Source organism: Salvelinus alpinus, chromosome 1 (genome assembly GCF_045679555.1).
Source record: "Salvelinus alpinus chromosome 1, SLU_Salpinus.1, whole genome shotgun sequence".
In the NCBI taxonomy this organism is placed as follows: domain Eukaryota; kingdom Metazoa; phylum Chordata; class Actinopteri; order Salmoniformes; family Salmonidae; genus Salvelinus; species Salvelinus alpinus.
This window is the reverse complement of record NC_092086.1, coordinates 55,157,643-55,178,095: the sequence shown is the minus strand read 5'-3', so window position 1 is coordinate 55,178,095 and position 20,453 is coordinate 55,157,643. Positions and strand designations below refer to the sequence as shown.

At 43.5% G+C, this 20,453-nt stretch overlaps 1 protein-coding gene across 1 annotated transcript; it reads right to left on the bottom strand.

The window, feature by feature from the left end:
- Positions 1 to 1,460: 1,460 nt before the first annotated feature.
- Positions 1,461 to 20,214, bottom strand: LOC139580823 (beta-1,4-mannosyl-glycoprotein 4-beta-N-acetylglucosaminyltransferase-like). Its single transcript, XM_071409868.1, has 3 exons — positions 19,690 to 20,214; positions 5,767 to 6,055; positions 1,461 to 5,665 (listed from the first exon to the last, which is right to left on the bottom strand). Exons 1-3 carry the CDS (start codon positions 19,713 to 19,715, stop codon positions 4,349 to 4,351), a joined length of 1,632 nt encoding a protein of 543 aa, XP_071265969.1. The 5' UTR covers positions 19,716 to 20,214; the 3' UTR covers positions 1,461 to 4,348.
- Between the last annotated feature and the right edge of the window lie 239 nt (positions 20,215 to 20,453).

Sequence of the window (20,453 nt, the reverse complement as noted above, 5' to 3'; positions counted from 1 at the left end):
CTGTGATAAGTCATTTCATAAATGTGCCAAGTGCAGTGTCTGGTTGCTCCTCATTACATTGCACAGACCAACAAATAGTCTTTACAATACATCAACAACATAGGTGTCACGACTTCCGCCGAGGTCGGGTCCTCTCCTTGTTCGGGCGGCGCTCGGCGGTTGGCGTCGCCGGTCTTCCAGCCATCGTTGGTCAACTTTTAATTTTCCATTTGTTTTGTCTTGTTTTTAAGTGCAGGGTGAGCTACACACGGTGGACCTTCTACTAGGGCACACAGCTTCAGTTCTAACAGTATAACTCTGGTTCATAGGCACTTGATTACTACATACAATAGCTGTGGGGTCAGCAGAGGCATTCAGGGCAGTAAGAGGAACATACATTAGGTTACTTACATTGTGTCTTCCAGTGCCCCTGGGATAATGTACATGTGCTTTGGCATTATGACAACTCAGCAACACAATGGTAGGGATTAACTGAGCTGGGATTGGGTCATTGATAAATCATTGTCTTAACGCAGCCTTATAATGCTGTGAAAGGATCCAGGAACCAAAATGATTTGGTTGGATCCCATCCTCCTTAAAAAACAAGCTTTGTTTCCAGAAGGTATCAAAATTGTCAATAAATGTTACACCCACAGAGCTGCAATAGTCTCGTAGCCAGTTATGGAGGGCTAAAAGTCTGCTGAAACATTCAATACCATGATTTAGGGAGTGTTTGTGCTACAGAATAAACACCTCCTCGCCATAAATCAACAATGACACACATAATTGAAAAGTTTCACCGAAGACCTATAAGACCTATAGAGACATTATCAAATGTTTTGTTCAAACAGAAAAGACTGTACTGTAAATGGGATAAGGCTATGAGTAACTTGTTTTTTTCATTATTTTATTGTTCATCCTTTGTTAGGAATAACGGAGTATCAATTGTATAAGACCCAATATCCAAAGCACCCTGATAAAAATTTCATTTTAAGAATTAACATTCGGCTTTCTTCCTCAAATAATCCACCAGAAGTATTTCTTCAAATTCAGATTTTGCTTCTAGACTGCCATCTAGAGTTCAGGCATGGTATCCAGTCTTGCTTTACAATATTTTATGAAAGAAAGACCTAACCTAACCAGAGTCCCTGGCAGCGTGGTATTTCTGTCTAGACTCTAAATGTAACTTAATAATGCCTTTCCTGATAATCACTTGTTGACGTGAAACTAGTTGGTGAAACCAAAAGTGTCCTTAATACCTGTGTCTTTACATGGTCGTTGGGAAGGCACAGTGTAATTTTAGTGTAATGGAAAAAAGTGCATTGAAATGTGTTGTTTTACAGGGTCAGCCATAGCAGTGCGGCACCCCCGGAGAAAATTGGTGTTAAGTGCTTCGCTCAAGTGCACATCGAAAGATTCTTCACTTGTCAGCTCTGGTATTCAAACCAGCAACCTGTAAAGACTGATGCTGGAGATGAGAAGCAGGTACTGGGAGTCAACATTTATTCAGGAACAGACAGGTAACCAAATAGGAACAGCGTCAGCACACGGGTAAACAACAACAAACGACAATGCCGAAGCGGGGAACAGAGCAGGGGAACAGACAGATATAGGGGAGGTAATGACAGAGGTGATTGAGTCCAGGTGAGTCCAATAATCGATGATGCGTGCGACGGGGGGAAGGCAGGTGTGCGTAATGATGGTTGCAGGAGTGCGTAATGCTGGGGAGCCTGGTGCCCTCGAGTGCCAGGGGGGAAGAGCGAGAGCAGGCGTGACACCACCTTTCAGTTACTGGCCCAACAATCTAACCTCCAGGCTACCTGCCACTCTAGTAGGTAGGTAATGCTAGGTAATTAACACATTCACTTTCATTATGGCTGTTAAACGACTCGTTTTTGTCAGTCAACTGAACAGCTATTTCTGACACGATTCACATTGGGACATTGGGACATGTACAATAAAATATGTAGCGAAATGATTGATAAAGGAAGAGGAAAGAGTCTCAGGTCTTGCACAAGATTCAAAATAAGTCACCTTAGTTGTTGATTTATTTAAACAATCTGTTAATGAAGTTAGAACCCGGGAGCTATACCTCATTGTGGCACAAAAATTATTGGACACCATCCAGAAATTATAAATGACAAAAGACCATGCAGATGTCTAAATCCCCCTAAAAACGCAAAGTCAACCACATCCAAGGCTTTTTTTTTGTTGTCAATGTGAACATGCTGCCTCATTGAACAACAGTGTAGTCCCTGTAGTTGGGATGCCATTCTTTAAGATTCCTGAGATTCTGGTCTTTAAATGTAGACACTTTGGCTGAGAATGTGTGCAAACTGCAAGTCAGAGCATCCATTCACAAGCATCAGATTCCAAACAGAAACATCAGCAATAACCAATAAATTATTATTATCCCCTTATTCCCAAAGTCATTCTCCCAAGACAAGGAGGTGCTAAAGCTAATTCTGAACAAAAGTGTCCACATTGACATGACTCTATTTCATAAAATAGAGTCAATCTATCAAAGATTTAACAACAGTTAACAGCAGTCTTAAACTTCCTAATATTGTATATTTATCTGGGGATAAATAGACAGTACTTGACTTGGAACCTATTTCAGTACTCATTTTGGGTGCTGGCACTGTTTATATTTAGGTGCAGGAGCGCCACAATACTTTTGAGCTAATATTCTATAAGATGTGTAGGCTCAAGCAGTAGAACATTTGAGGTGCCAGTACTCAGCTCAGCTGAGCTCCTGCCCAAGCCAAGCACGGTAAATAGAGGCATGACTAAAAAATAAATACATTTAATAAATGACCAAAAATGGAACTAAAAATATACTAATATTTATGTAATAAAAGTAATAAATGACTTATTTTTGTGAACTTTTGTCTGTCTTTATGTCGTCCTGTTACTGCTTTTACTGCCAATAGGTTTGGATTCATGTCCTGTAGCTATTCAACAAAACAATGTCTACAGTGCAAAACAGTGCAAAACAAGAATGAACTAAGATATTCATTACATCATTCATTTTTGTTTCTTTTGTTAATCACCAGTTTCCACTGAATAGGCCTCTCAGTCTACTCTAGGCGGACACCAATGACTTGCAGCGTATCAAAGGTTGATCTGATTGATAGCAGACAGTCTGTTGTTTCTTAACTAAGCAATAAAATTGCAATAAACTCTCAATTACATTCATCGGTGTCGTTGGTATACATCCTATTCACAGGGAACATGTCGGTAGGAGCTGTAAGAATAGTATTCTCATGGGGAATCGTTTTAAATTGTGAAGAATTGCAATGCATTTTTAAAGGACAAAACCAAGGAAACCATTATGTTTGCTTATGAATGTAAAGCTGACTATCTAGAACAGATTGAAATAGCAGACGTGATGTGAATCACCAGACCATAGCAGAAGAAGAAGGATTTTGTTTCTCAAGAAATGTCTCTCTCAATGAACAATGCATACAGATTACAGAAATGTCTAAAAGCGTTGTGACAACTGTTTGGCAGGATCACGTAGTTCTAATTACATATGCTTTTTGGCCTCAAATTCATTCATCTGTACACCATAAATGATCTGTTTACAAGAAGGCTATAAGATAGTTATGTAGTCAAAGCAAGCGACGGCTAAGATAAACCAATAGTGCATTAGTGAGGGATAGCTGGGTTTGTATTAAACAATATAAAACCGACTTTCCCTTTCCCGCTATATTTCCCTGTGTTGTTCGAACAACCATTTCAGCACAGTAACACAGTTTTACCACCACCACCACAGAAAGGTGCACTGATCGTTTTTCAGGTCTCTTTCTTCACAAAGGTCTCTGGAAACGCAAAACTGGTGGCACTAGAAGCACATTGTTGATCTGACTGAGGGAAAACTACAGTATCACTGGCCATTGGCCATCATCAGATAGATCTTCTATACATATATACCTGTCTGCCATCACGTCTACAGTTAGGAACTGTACAAAAGTCAACAGTCATCATGTCCCAACTGGAATCCGGTCTTTGAATGATCTGGAGCAGAAGAGGCCTTTGTCGTTGAGGATCGTTAAACTGTTAATATTGTGATCGAAAAGGGACAGAGTTGAATAGAGTGAGTCTGATAAAAACTGTGCAAAACCCCCACAAGATCAACAGCAGTTAAATTACCCTCAGATGTCCTTCATCACCCCTCCTCTCACCTGGTAGTTACTTCGTCTAGACAGGAAGTGGACAGCCTGAACCTTCAATCAGAGGGGAAGGTGGAGGTTTCATAGATCCAAATTCAGAGAGATGTTGTGTTCAGGAAACATCCCTTGAAATTAATCATCCTTCCATTGAAATCAACAATGAGAAAATAATCCTCACCGGTTTTCTACCAGATTCAGGCATATGGGTTATCAAGTACGTAGCGATACAGCTGAAAGTTCTTTAATAGATATTTGGGTGCGTACATAGGCTCTTTAGGGTCTGTGGGTGGGTACTCCCCCACCGAGCCATCGAACCATCCCCCAGTCCGGATCAAGCCCTTGATGTAATTCAGGTCTCGTTTTTCCACGTAGTCGCCCCAGCGGGGGAAGTCTCCATTCTGGGCAGAGATGAGCTTTTCGGAAATTCCCTCTGGTCTGAAGCACCAGGAACAGTGCCAGCCTGCGTAGTGGACGGGGCTCCCAATGGACCAGTGCACCAGGATGTGTCCACTCTCCCTCTGATAGTTCCGGAAACCCGGCATGGAGAAGTATTCCCTGCGCCTCAGTAATATCCCGTTTCCATTGTAGACAGTGAAGAGCATGGCGACAGTGCAGACGGAGTGGACTTCCAGTGTCCCGGGCTGTCTCCAGAAGAAACCATAAAGGGACTTTCTCATGTGGATGGACACAGGTTCCGTCCAGCCATCGTAGAGTTTGAGGAAGAGGATGCCCTCGCGGGCAGGGATCTCGTCTGCATCGTTGATGAGGAAGACATCATCTGGCCTGGCGCCTTGCACCCTGGACATCCCGTCACGGCTTAGAAATGTTCGCAGGTAGTCGTCAGCAATCCACCCGTTCTGCTGGCCACCATTAGGGAAGTGATCGAGGAATACGTAAAGGATCTTGTGCTGCACATAGTTGTAGGTTCCGTTAAGCAGAAGGCGCAGGAAGTGCAGTGGCTTGGAATTTCCGTAGGCTGTGAAGTTTGACTCACACACCAGGAAGAGGTCCACAGCGTCAGCCAACTCATGAAAGCGGGCGTGGAGGAGGTCAAACTCGTGGTTGATATTAATGGCATTGATGACCCTTCGAGGAACCTTTCTTGGTGTCAGACGCGCCTTAGTGGGCAGGTTGGAGTGTTGCACCATGGTGGGGATGCCACAGTGAGGGCCGTGCCAGCCTGGGCGACACATACACTTCCCCAGCCTTTTCCCCCAGGCTGTTTTCTCGTGGGCTGACTTGGGTTCCTCTTGGTGTGCATGCAGGATCTTACGCTGGCCCTCTCCGGGTTCCTGGGCCTTTTGTCCTAAATGGTCTTTGAAAGAAGCCATTTCCGTCCCCTCTCTGAAGCAGTATGCTCCAGACTTGGTGCGCACAAAGAACGGGGTGGGGTCATCGCTAAGATGGAAGCTCCGTTTGTGAAGTTCCCCCCATGGTCCTTTGGGGTCTGGGAGAGTGACCGTCATTCTGTTTACATTCCCTGAGTCAGGCTGCTCCTTGCGCCATGGGTCCTGAGTGGGAGAACAATAGGAGTCAAATGAAACATATCAATGACAATGTCATATAGACCCAAAACAATGTATGGGGAAAGCCATGTCATCTGTCCACTCACCTCACTGCCACGCCCAATCTTTCTCCCCACCTCTGCGTTTCCCTGGTCCTCTGGTTCCCACAGGCCAGTGTCGGAGGGTACAGGCCCAGGTAGAGGCCTCCTCTCTGGGTGAGCATTGTTTGAAGGGTTCCCCTTCCCTCTCCAGAGGAAACTCAGGGCATTGACGGAGGAGGCATACAGCTCACTCAGTATAGGCATGTGGTGGAGCGCCTTGTAGTTGTGAAGCTGGGAGAAGACACACAGAGCAAATGCGCAGAAGAAAAAAGACTTGTGCCTTTGCATCTTCATCCTGAAAAACAAACACACATATACAACTCTTTAGCTAAACTGAAGTTTACAAACTCCTTACTTAACTGTAACTCAGGCATGTGCACATATATGGTTCTACCTGTACAGTCTCCAAAGTTCCCTTTTAGGTGGTGGTATAATTTCCCACCGAAATATATTTCTTTGTATACATTTTTTGTCATTGTTGTTCGCCACCCCCCAATCCGTCCGTTGGTTCCCCGTCCGTTCCTTGCCAGAAGATTCTACCATTACGCTTGTTTAAACTGAGCTGCACTGGGGTCAGAACGCAATAATTTTTTACATTAACCCTTTCTAACCCATAGCGGCCATCAACAGCATTTCTTTAAATTACTATAGCGCCTGCGAATGGCCTAGTTTTTCTAACAATAATATCTGTGTCAATTTCGCAAAATTAACTTGCTAGACACCTAGAAATTTGGGGAATAGCTCACAGATTAGCAAATCATGTCATGATAACTTGGTTGGTACAGGCAAGCACATCAGCGGTGGAGCTCGAGTGATTGGCTAGAGTAATTTGTGTTTATGTTTGGGCTTAGGTTATGGTTTGTCGTATTTGCTAGGTGCAGATAATCATAGGCTATACATTGCCTTGTTTTCCTATTATTTGACAGCTTAGTTGTCGTGTTTGGGTAGTAGATGCCCGCGCAGTGGAGCGCAAATGGTTAGTTGGATATTTGTTTACATAGCCAGCTACCAGTGCCGCAAGATGGCGCCGACAAACATGACAGCTCTGCTTCTAGCACCTAAGCAACTTTGCAGTATTTTGTTATTTCGTATGTTATTTCTTACATTAATAGTTCAGAATGTTTTTTTGTGTTATTACATACAGCCGGAAATAACTTTTGGATATCAGAGCAGCGGTAACTCACCAGCAGTATGACCAGGAATACGACTTTCCAAAATTGTATCCTTTGTTTGCACCCCCCACGGCAATTGAACTTATAACAGAGGCTGTTTTAAAACGCAGTCGGCGGAGAAGAGGTACTTGCAGTGGACTTTTAGTCAGACTCAGGAGGCGAGCACACCATTCACCGCTTCTGAGTATATTACTCACGAATGTTCAGTCTCTGGACAATAAAGTAGACGAGCTCAGGGCGAGGGTCTCCTTCCAGAGAGACATCAGGAACTGTAACACATCATGGCTCTCTCCAGATATACTGTCCCGTCCATACAGCCAGCTGGGTTCTCAGTACATCACGCAGACAGGAATAAAGAACTCTCCGGGAAGAAAAGGGCGGTGGTGTGTTTCATGATTAACCACTGATTGTGATAACGTACAGAAACTCAAGTCCTTTTGTTCACCCGACCTAGAATACCTCACAATCAAATGCCGACCGTATTACCTCCCAAGAGAATTCTCTTCGGTTATAGTCACAGCCGTGTATATTCTGCCTCAAGCCGATACCACGACGGCCCTCAAGGAATTACACTGGACTTTATGCAAACTGGAAACCACATATCCTGGGGCCGCATTTATTGTAGCTGGGGATTTTAACAAAGCAAATTTGAGGAAATCGCTATTGAAGTTCTATCAACACATTGACTGTAGTACTCACGCTGGGAAAACACTCGACCACTGTTATTTTTTTTCCCTTTTAGGATAACACAGTGCCATCAAAGCGACCCGCTATCCAGGACTGTGGGCTCTCATTCTCTGTGGCCGATGTGAGTAAGACATTTAAACGTGTTAACCCTTGCAAGGCTTCCGGCTCAGACGGCATCCCTAGCCGCGTCCTCAGAGCATGCGCAGACCAGCTGGCTGGAGTGTTTACAGACATATTCAATCTCTCCCTATCCCAGTCTGCTGTCCCCACTTGCTTCAAGATGTCCAGCATTGTTCCTGTACCCAAGAAAGCAAAGGTAACTGAACTAAATGATTATCGCCCCATAGCACTCACTTCTGTCATCATGAAGTGCTTTGAGAGGCTAGTTAAGGATCATATCACTTCTACCTTACCTGACACCCTAGACCCACTTAAATTTGCTTACTGCCCCAATATATCCACAGACGATGCAATCGTCCTTGCACTGCTCACTGCCCTATCCTATCTGGACAAGAGGAATACCTGTGTAAGAATGCATTTCATTGACTATAGCTCAGCCTTCAACACCATCGTACCTTCCAAGCTCATCATCAAGCTCGGGGCCCTGGGTCTGAATCCCGCCCTGTGCAACTGGGTCCTGGACTTCCTGATGGGCCGCCCTCAGGTGGTGAAGGTAGGAAACAACACCTCCACTTCACTGATCTTCAACACAGTGGCCCCACAAGGGTGTGTGCTCAGCCCTTTCCTGTACTCCCTGTTCACCCATGACTGCGTGGCCACACACGCCTCCAACACAATCATCAAGTTTGCAGATGACACAACCACAGTAGGCTTGATGACCAACAAAGACGAGACAGCCTACAGGGAGGAGGTGAGGGCCCTGGCGGAGTGGTGCCAGGAAAATAATCTCTCCCTCAATGTCAACAAAATGAAGGAGCTGATCGTGGACTTTGGGAAAAAGCACGCCCATCTCCACGTTGACGGGACTGCATTGGAGAAGGTGGAAAGCTTCAATTTCCTCAGCGTACACATCACTGACGATGTGAAATGGTCCACCCACACAGACAGTGTGGTGAAGACCCTCACAAACTTTTACAGATGCACAATTGAGAGCATCCTGTTGGCCTGTATCACCGCCTGGTACGTTAACTGCACCGCCCACAACCGCAGGGCTCTCCAGAGGGTGGTGCGGTCTGCCCAATGCATCACCGGGGACACACTGCCTGCCCTCCAGGACACCTACAACACCCGCTGTCACAGGAAGGCCCCAAAAAAAGATAATCAGGGACATCAACCACCTGAGCCACTGCCTGTTCACCCCGCTATCATCCAGAAGGCGAGGTCAGTAGAGGTGCACCAAAGCTGGGACCGAGAGACTGAGAAACAGCTTCTATCTCAAGGCCATCATACTGTTAAATAGCCATCACTATTACATCACCTTAGAGGCTGCTACCCTATATACATAGACATAGAATCACAGGTCACTTTAATAATGTTTACATACTGCTTTACTCATTTCATATGTATATACTGTATTCAATTAGTTAATGCATTGCTTGTCCGACATTGCTTGTCCTAATATTGATATATTTCTTAATGCAATTATTTTACTTTTAGATTTGTGTGTATTGTTAGATATTACTGCACTGTTGGAGCTAGGAACACAAGCATTTTGCTACACCCGCAATAACATCTGATAAATATGTGTATGCGACCAATAACATTTCATTTCATTTGATTTGAGTTGCTTGTTTTGTCCTGTTTCTACCGATACAATTCATTTTGAAACTGTCCCATCTTCGTAACTAATCAGTGAACTCTGTAATTAGTCTGTCAGGCAAAAAAGCAGGAGTTGATGTGGAGTAGAGAGCGTGTGTGTGTGTGTGTGTGTGTGTGTGTGTGTGTGTGTGTGTGTGTGTGTGTGTGTGTGTGTGTGTGCGTGTGTGCGTGCGTGCGTGCGTGCGTGCGTGCGTGCGTGCGTGCGTGCGTGCGTGCGTGCGTGCGTACGTACGTGCGTGTGCGCGTGTGTGTGTGTGTAATACGAATTTGTCCTACAAATCTTTTATTGTCTCTGAACAGTTGTTGGGTTTGTATCTTCTCTCTTTATCTGTCTCTATCTACTTGCTGCATTCACTGAACTGTTGTCAAAGTAGTCTACTATTTCTACATTTTGTTTCAGGCCTGGTCTGTAATAAATCTTATTGAGAGAGGTTACCTACATTTTGAAATAGTCTCTGAATAGTTGTTTGCATTTTTACATTGTAACATAAGTATGAATCGTTGCCAATCCAATAGCCTTGTCACGCCCTGATCTGTTTCACCTGTTCCTGTGATTGTCTCCACCCTCTCCAGGTGTCGCTTATTTTCCCTGGTCTATTTATCCCTGTGTTTCCTGTCTCTCTGTGCCAGTTTGTCTTGTATGTTTACTCAAGTCAACCAGCTTGTTTTTCCCCGTACTCCTTTTTGCTGTTCTCCTTTTTCTAGTCCTCCTGGTTTTGACCCTTGCCTGTTTCTGGACTCTGTACCCACCTGCCTGACCTTTCTGCCTGTCTTGACCACGAGCCTGTCTGCCGCTCTGTACCTCCTGGACTCTGCTCTGGTTTTGACCTTTTGCCTGTCCACGACCAATCTCTTGCCTACCCCTTTGGATTATTAAACATTGTAAGACTCCAACCTTCTGCCACCTGTGTCTGCATCTGGGTCTCGCTTTGTGCCTTGATAAGCCTATTTTGTGTGGGTTTTGAAATACTTTCTGAATATTGTCCTGTGGTCATATTTTGGTATTTTTATGTAAATATTCATAAGTATAATATATTATATTTGGTACATTTTAACTGAGTAATTTTGTAAAATGTAATACAACTTAAATACTCTATTCTCAGTAATCTACAGCAGCATTGTAAAATTCTATTGGGGTCTTAAGGGTTTTTAAACACTGTGGAGCCGGTGTGAAACATGGGTCTGAAAACATACCTCAATGCAATGATGGTGTATGCCACTGTACTCAATGTTACCATTATCCACACTGATACATTGAAATACTGCTAGTTTCCCAGAACTTCTCTTTTCATGCTAGCTTGCAGTAGCCACTGCAGCCATTTTGGAATGGATCAAAGGAGCTGATTGGCTGACACTGCCATTCCAAAATGGCTAGGGTGGCTACTGCTAGCTAGCATGAGGACAAAAAGGGCAGCTTTTTGGGATGAGTAAGCTCGATTTATCTAACTAACAGATTTACACCAACGTCAATGATCAGCTGATAGCCCACCCTCTTTTCCCGATACCAATCATGTCTTTAGGAGGGACTGTAACTAGCTTGCTTACAAGTTGTGGTGAGTGTGGTGTGGCCCATTTTCCATTTTGAGCACCTGCCCACTGAAAGGTAGGCCTACAAACTTTGAAGAGATTTTGGTATTGTATGCCTGCTCATATCTCCCGAGTGGCACAGCGGTCTAAGGCACTGCATCTCAGTGCTACAGACACCCTGGTTCGAATCTAGGCTGTATCACAACAGGTCGTGATTGGGAGTCCCATAGGGCGGTGCACAATTGACCCAGCGTTGTCTGGGTTTGGTCGGTGTAGGCAGTCATTGTAAATAAGAATTTGTTCTTAACTTCCCTAAGGTAGGGGGCACTATTTTCACTTCTGGATGAAAAGCGTGCCCAAAGTAAACTGCCTGCTACTCAGGCCCAGAAGCTAGGATATGCATATAATTGGTAGATTTGGATAGAAAACACTCTAACGTTTCCAAAACTGTTAAAATAATGTCTGTGAGTATAACGGAACTGCTTTGGCAGGCAAAAACCTGAGAAAAATCCATCCAGGAAGTGGGATTTCTTTTATGTTTGTAGTTTTCTATTGAATGCCATTACAGTATCCATTGACTTAGGACTCAAATTGCACTTCCCGTGGCTTCCACTAGATGTCAACAGTCTTTAGAAATTGTTTCACGCTTGTATTCTGAAAAATGATAGAGTAAGACCACTCTGAATGAGTGGACCCTACAGTGTCCCAGAGGTTTTTCATGCGCAAGACCGAGAGCGTGCCTTTCTTGTCTACTTTTTATATTGACAACGTTATTGTCCAGGTGAAATATTATCGATTATTTAGGCTAAAAACAACATGAGGATTGATTATAAACATCGTTTGACATGTTTCTACAAACTTTACGGATACTTTTTGGATTTTTCGTCTGCCTTTTGAGAGCCTGTGGATTACTGAACAAAACTGTGGTTTTGCTAGATACAGGGACTTTGCTAGATACCTTAGATTCATTTAGATTCTGTTGAAGCGATTGAATACGATTTCTGAGTTGTAAGAGCTTAAAGAAATTGGCCTTGGATATGAATGACAGTCGAGAGCCATCATAGTACACATGCACAAAAATCACGATGCCACTTTGGAACCAGGACTTAAAGCTGTTGTCATTGTAACCCCCAAAACTGTGCCCCTACTGTAACTGAGCTTTGTAGGATGTAAAACAGGGGTGACCACATACAGTACCAGTCAAACATTTGGACACACCTACTCATTCCAAGGTTTTTCTTTAAATTACTATTATCTATATTGTAGAATAATAGTGAAGACGTCAAAAACTATGAAATAACACATATGGAATCATGTAGTAACCAAAAAAGTGTTAAACAAATCAAAATATATGTTATATTTGAGATTCTTCAAAGTAGCCACCCTTTGACACAATGACAGCTTTGCACACTCTTGGCATTCTCTCAACCAGCTTCCTGAGGTAGTCACCTGGAATACATTTCAATGAACAGGTGTGCATTGTTAAAAGTACATTGTGGAATATCTTTCCTTAATGCATTTGAGCCAATCACCTGTGTTGTGACAAGGTTGGTTTGGTATACAGAAGATAGTCCTATTTGGTAAAAGACCAAGTCCATATTATGACAAGAACAGCTCAAATAAGCAAAGAGAAATTACAGTCCATCACTTTAAGACATGCAGGTCAGTCAATGCGGGAAATTTCAAGAACTTCTAAACTTTCTTCAAGTGCAGTCGCAAAAACCATCTATGATGAAACTGGCTCTCATGAGGACCGCCACAGGAAAGAAAGACCCAGAGTGACCTCTGCTGCAGAGGATAAGTTCATTAGAGTTACCAGCCTCAGAAATTGCAGCCCAAATAAATGCTTCACAGGGTTCAAGTAACAGACACATCTCAACATCAACTGTTCAGAGGAGAATGCATGAATCAGGCCTTCATGGTTGAATTGCTGCAAAGAAACCACTACTAAAGGACACAAATAAGAAGAAGACTTGCTTGGGCCATGAATAATGATCAATGGACAGTAGACCGGTGGAAATCTGTCCTTTTCGGTTCCATCCGCCTTGTCTTTTGTGAGATGCAGAGAAGGTGAACGGATGATCTCCGCATGTGTGTTTCCCACCGTAAAGCATGGAGGAGGAGGTGTGATGGTGTGGGGTGCTTTTCTGGTGACACTGTCAGTGATTTATTAAAAGTTCATGGCACACTTAACCAGCATGGTCATCTGGTTTGCGCTTAGTGGGACTGTCATTTGTTTTTCAACAGGACAATAACCCAACACACCTCCAGGCTGTGTAAGGGCTATTTGACCAAGAAGCAGAGTGATGGAGTGCTGCATCAGATGACCTGGCCTCCACAATCACCCGACCTCAACCTAATTGAGATGGTTTGGGATGAGTTGGAATGCAGAGTGAAGGAAAAGCAGCCAACAAGTGCTCAATGTGGGAACTCCGTCAAGACTGTTGGAAAATCGGGGGACACCGATCCCGTAGAGGTAAAATAAATATTTTTAAGCCTTGAGGCAATTGAGACAGGGATTGTGTATGTGCCATTTCGAGGGTGAATGGGGCAAGACAAAATATTTAAGTGGCTTTTGAATGGTGTGTGGTGGTAGGTGCCAGGCTCACCGCTTTGAATGTGTCAAGAACTGCAACGCTGCTGGGTTTTTGACGCTCAAAAGTTTATTGTGTGTATCAAGAATGGTCCACTCAGTGTATACTGTACACAGCATGTAAACGGTTATGGACATCAGTGCAATGTATCACTCTCACAAACCCTGCGTGGGGGAGCATGCGTAGACTGTCACATACATTTGTTGACCCATTCCACCATTATTGGCCTGGTCCCATTTCTGCCTTCCATGGAAACTTCTGTTGTTGACAGTTGCTGTTAGACAAATACCTAAGAACATGTCAGAGCAAATTGACTTATTTCCATTGCTCAACACTGCAACCTCTAATCTTTTGTGTGTGTGTGTGTGTGGGTGGAGATGTTATCAAGTAAGATAGTTTTTCTCAGACACAATACGAGCACTGTGGGAATGCGGAGATAGCCTATCCCTACACTTTATAATGAAGCAGGGTGGCAGGTAGCCTAGCGGTTAGAGCATTGGGCCAGTAACCGAAAGGCAGCTAGTTCAAATCCCCAAGCCAACAAAGTACACAATATGTGTCATTCAGCAAGGCACTTAACCCAAATTGCTTCAGGGTTGCTGTTGATAATGGCTGATCATGGCCATGATCCCACTCTCCTAGGGTGTCTTTGGGATATGCAACAAAGAAAAACATTTCCAATTAATACACACTTGTACATGTGTGAAATAGGACAAATAAATATAGACACCCACTTAATCCACTTTGCAACTTCTTACCTTTATTTATAGCTTATAAGAAATCCTGCTATGCCTTCCGACGAACCATCAAACAAGCACAGCGTCAATACAGGACTAAGATGCTCGTCGGACGTGTCAGGACCTGCAAACCATTACAGACTACAAAGGGAAGCACAGCCGAGAGCTACCCAGTGACATGAGCCTTGCGGACAAGCTAAACTACTTCTATGCTCGCTTCGAGGCAAATAACACTGAAACATGTATTAGAGCACCAACTGTACAAGGAAGACTGTGTGATCAAGCTCTACGCAGCCGACGTGAGTAAGACCTTTAGACAGGTCAACATTCACAAGGTCGCAGGGCCAGACAGATTACCAGGATGTGTACTGCGAGCATGCACTGACCAACTAGCAAGTGTCATCACTGACATTTTCAACCTCTCTCTGTCCGAGTCTGTAATACCAACATGTTTTAAGCAGACCACCACCGTGCCCAAGAACACTAAGGTAACCTGCCTAAATGACTACCGACCCGTAGCACTCACATCTGTAGCCATGAAGTCCTTTGAAAGGCTGGTATTGGCTCACATCAACACCATCACCCCAGAACCCCTAGACCCACTCCAATTTGCATACCGCCCCAACAGATCCACAGATGATGCAGTCTCTATTGCACTCCACACTGCCCTTTCTCACCTGGACAAAAGGAACACCTATGTGAGAATGCTATTCATTGACTACAGCTCAGCATTCAACACCATAGTGCCCTCAAAGCTCATCAATAAGCTAAGGACCCTGGGACTAAACACCTCCCTCTGCAACTGGATCCTGGACTTCCTGACGGGCCGCCACCAGGTGGTAAGGTTAGGTAACAACACATCCGTCACGCTGATCCTCAACACAGGGGCCCCTCAGTGGTGCGTGCTCATCCCCCTCCTGTTCTCCCTGTTCACTCATGACTGCACGGCCAGGCACGACTCCAACACCATCATTATATTTGCCGACAACATCCAGACAGCCTATAGGGAGGAGGTCAGAGACCTGGCCGTGTAATGCCAGGACAACTACCTCTCCCTCAACGTGATCAAGACAAAGGAGATGATTGTGGACTACAGGAAAAAGAGGACCGAGCATGCCCCCATTCTCATCGAAGGGGCTGCAGTGGAGCAGTTTGAGAGCTTCAATTCCTTGGTGTCGACATCAACAACAAACTAACATGGTCCAAGCACACCATGACAGTCATGAAGCGGGCACGACAAAACCTATTCCCCCTCAGGAGACTGAAAAGATTTGGCATGGGTCCTCAGATCCTCAAAAGGTTCTACAGCTGCACCATCAAGAGCATCTTGACTGGTTGCATCACTGCCTGGTATTGCAACTGCTCGGCCTCCGACCGCAAGGCACTTCAGAGGGTAGTGCGAACGGCCCAGTACATCACTGGGACCAAGCTTCCTGCCATCCAGGACCTCTATACCAGGCGGTGTTAAGAGGAAGGCCCTAAAAATGATTAAAGACTCCAGCCACCCTAGTCATAGACTGTTCTCCCTGCTACCACGTGGCAAGTGTTCCCGGTGCACCAAGTCTAGGTCCAAGAGGCTTCTAAACAGCTTCTACCCCCAAGCCATAAGACCCCTGAACATCTGATCAAATGGCTACCCAGACTATTCGCATTGCCCCCCCCCCCTCTCCACACCACTGCCGCTCTCTGTTGTTATCTATGCATAGTAACTTTAATTAACTCTACCTACATGTACATACTACCCTCACACATTGACTCCGGCACCGGCACCCCCCTGTATATATTGTTATTTTTTATCTCTTATTCTTATCCGTATTTTTTTAACTACATTGTCGGTTAGGGCCTCGTAAATATGCATTTCACTGTAAGGTCTACACCTGTTGTATTCGGCGCATGTGACTAATAACATTGGAATTGATTCGATTTGATTTACTAAAACCCGAAAGCATCTAAAACCCGAAAGCATGATCTGACAGTTTACATTGTAGTAGTGTCAGGTTTAACAGTACCTATCACCATTCTGGAATTTTATTTGAACGACCAAAGAGAAAAATAACTATTGCATGTGAACGCAAGTTCAACTCAATTGCAACTGAATGTTTTGTAAACAAATGGAGAAAACGTGTAGGTAAAACTGGTCCATGCGATTACAGAATGGAAGAACAGCGTGATAAGTTGACCTGAAGAAACCTTTAGCCCTGCTGCATGGGAGCCCTTACTAGAGAAGGGCAGGCAGAACTGCGTACACACACACTTGATCCTCCGGTGAGCTGCTTCGTTAAAACGGGTGGGGACAGGCTACTTCTGCAGTCTCACAGTGCTCGTAGTGTGTCTGAGAAAAACTATCATCAGTGACGACATCCACAACCACACACACACACACACACATGCAGAGGCTGCGGTGTGTTGAGCAATGGAAATAAGTCCGTTTTCTCTGACACGTTCTTACGTTTTTAGGAACACAAGGTTCGGTGGGAATCAGAATTGCAACCAGGCCAATTATGGTGGAACGTTACCAGTGGGACGTACTACTACAGTACAATGGGGAAAAAAGGGAACAGACTTAATATGTGCCCTGGTCAAAAGTAGAGCACTATAAAGGGAATATGGTGCCATTTGGGATGCAGCCTTAAAGGAAGGTCACAACTACATAGTTCACATAAAAACAGATCATATAGGAGATATGAACCCCACCTCCTGGTCCACAATATACTGTGAGACTGATTGACCCGCAGTATCAGTTCACGGACCATCTTCATTTCCTGATGTCACGATCGTGTGGAGGAGAGACGGACCAAGGCGCAGCGTGTGCAAAATACATCTTCTTTATTTTAAGAAGAGAGAAAAAACAAGCGAACAACTAATCACGAACTAACAAAATAACAAAATTGACGACCGTGAAGCTAATAATACAGATAGTGCTGACACAAACACTACACATAGACAATTACCCACAAACACCTAAAGCCTATGGCTACCTTAAATATGGCTCCCAATCAGAGACAACAATAACCAGCTGTCTCTGATTGAGAACCAAATCAGGCAACCATAGACTTTCCTAAACACCTACACTCAACCATAGACATACCTAGACACATACACTCAACACAAACCCATACACTACAACCAACACCCCCTATACCATATAATCACCCAAAACACACACATACCCCATGTCACACCCTGACCTAACTAAAATAATAAAGAAAACAAATAATACTAAGGCCAGAGCGTGACACCTGACCAATCGCTCTTTGCTCTCGACAATACACCTGCCGTAGGCAACATGATCCAAAAATATCCCCATGACAAATCCAAATCAGAAATCATGGTCTCACAGTATAATGGGAATTTTCAGGTGAACCAAAAGGAGAGCAGTTGTTGATAATATCCAAGTATATTACAAGAATTCAGCAAGAACACCTCCAGAGCAGAAGCAAATACATTCTGTAACGAGGCAGCCCTTATACATTAATCACACAGCATTTTCAATGTTCCGTAAACATCAGACAGCTTGTAGGAAGTCACAACATCAGCTACACACATAACCACACAGTGTCATAGATAAACTATCAGTGTGTCCTTGAATCCAGTCTGGCGTCAAGCCTTAACCACAACATGCAACACTGTCACACTTTGATACTGACAGTTAAACAGGTAAGAAAATCAGTACTCAGTTACAACAGATAATCATAAACTAACAAGTGACAACTACTTAATTAAATATGGTACTTAAACATATATGGTTAACCCCTGTTTCGCTTCCTCCAAGAGAATATGTATCTGTCTGTGTAACGATACTCTAAATCCTCCTTCTCCTCAGACGAGGAGAGGAGAGAGGGATCTGAAGACCAATGTGCAGCGAGGTATGATGACATGATTTATTTAAGACACGACAAAACAACGAAGACAGAAAACGAACTATACTTGAATAAACTACAAAACAAATAAACGATGAAAACAGACCTGGACACGAACTTACATATAACGTGAAGAACACACGAACAGGTACACGACTACAAACAAACGCTACAGTCCCGTGTGGCACGAACATACATACAGACACAGGAGACAACCACCCACAACGAACACTGTGAAACAACCTACCTAAATATGACTCTCAATTAGAGGAACGCCAAACACCTGCCTCTAATTGAGAGCCATACCAGGCAACCCTTAAACCAACATAGAAACAGACAACATAGAATGCCCACCCAAACTCACGTCCTGACCAACTAACACATACAACAAACTAACAGAAATAGGTCAGGAACGTGACAGTCTGTGTCTTCCCGCACATACAATCATGTTTTTTTTACATATCAATTCATAAACACAGGAAATAAAATACAGGAAAAATACAAATCAAATAATGTCCTATTGCACACAGCCTTTGAGTAATGTGACAGATGAAATGTGGAAATGTGACAATGCCTATCAGGGGTTGACATTAAGGGTTGCCCTAATACCCAGAGCAAGGGAATGGAAGTTGAACTCAGCAGTCAGGCAAGTTGAGTTTTCTCTGTGGGTGACATTTTTGACTGAAAACAACTGCAGAAAATAACAGAAGCCTAAAACTGCAAAAAATGATTTTTTGTATTTTTGCGTGTAAATAGATAATTTATAATTTCGAAGAAAGTGATTATAATATTCCAGCAGCCATAAAATACTCCTGACTTTCCTGATTGGCAAGTGCATTTCTATCCCTGCCTATGAACATTAAATATAGATGTTATAACAGAGGAATTGACTGAAAAGTTGCCTCACTTATACCTTAAGTATACTACGTCCCAATATCAACTTCCCCACAACACTTCCCCATGATACTGTAATAGCTGTCATCATTGACTCTATAGAATGAGTGCCAGTCTGTTTGTGCCACCATGCCAACTCATTGTCACACATTGTCATGGCAAATGTGTAAGTAAGTGAACTATGTAGCTTGTGGAAGGCTACCCGAAACGTTTGACCCAAGTTAAACAATGTAAAGGCAATGCTACCAAATACTAATTGAGTGTATGTAAACTTCTGACCCATTGGGAATGTGATGAAAGAAATAAAAGCTGAAATAAATAATTCTGTCTACTATTATTCTGACATTTCACATTCTTAAAATACAGTGGTGATCTTAACTGACCTAAGACAGGGTTTTTACTTGAATTAAATGTCAGGAATTGTGAAAAACTGAGTTTAAATGTATTTGGCTAAGGTGTATGTAAACTTCCGACTTCAACTGTAAGTACATGAAAGTGAAAATGAATAGCAACAAATCTAGAGAGGTATCTTATTAATAATTAACTCCAAACAGAACAAAATCCATTGAAACGTTCCCAAATACTGTAAAAAGAGAGAGGGAGAAAAAAACTGAGATTGAGAGAGAGAGAGAGAGAGAGAGAGAGGGAGAAAAAAATCACTAAAGGTGATAAAACATACCTCCCTTGCAGGAAAAGTCTAGCCATGCTGGTTTGTTGGCAAGTGGAGCCCAACTGTTATTTCAGATTTTCTTCACATTGTACGGTAGGTCTCCAAAGCTTCCTTAGTTACTCTGCTATTTGAACTAGTCGGTAGAGCTTCCATACAGCGGCAGGTGGTAGGTGGCATCTATATTGACTGTTGCCATTCAGGCTATCAAACTGGATTTACAACAGCACAGAGAGAGAAAGAAAGAAAGAAAGAGTGAAATAGAAAAGCAGGGTGGAACCCTTGGTGGAACAGCTACACATCTTTCCTGTACTTTGCCTCTGGGGTCTTCATGTCCGTCACAAGTAAGTGCACGCACATGCACAGTACTCACACAAACAAGCGCACACACACCTACACACCCACCCACCCACACTGACACAAAAACACACAGGCACGTGCGCGCACACAGACACAGATGCATGCACGCAAGCATAGAAACACAAGCATGCACAAAAAAAACACACACGCATGCACACAGGTGGCCATTCCAAAACAAATAAGGAACAGCTTTACATATCACTTCACATTCACTCTTACCAATCTGCAGCACAATGAATGAAGACTGTCTGTTCACTGTGCTGCATAAGATTTGTGAGAATGGGGAAATATGACAACAGGAAAGCAATGGGCTGACAAAGTATCCAGGCTTCATTCCACCATACATGCATGTGGTAATGTTGTGCAACACTAAATAAGGAACAATGAACTTATTAATAACATACTCTACACTTCCT

Bases quoted from the DNA above. Each gene is read 5' to 3' on its own strand.
- LOC139580823 (XM_071409868.1), bottom strand. From the start codon at position 19,715: ATGGCTAGACTTTTCCTGCAAGGGAG. The intron at 6,056-19,689 runs GTATGTTTTATC...TTTGTTTTTCAG, and splicing joins AGACTTTTCCTGCAAGGGAG to GATGAAGATGCAAAGGCACA. The intron at 5,666-5,766 runs GTGAGTGGACAG...TCTCCCACTCAG, and splicing joins AGATTGGGCGTGGCAGTGAG to GACCCATGGCGCAAGGAGCA.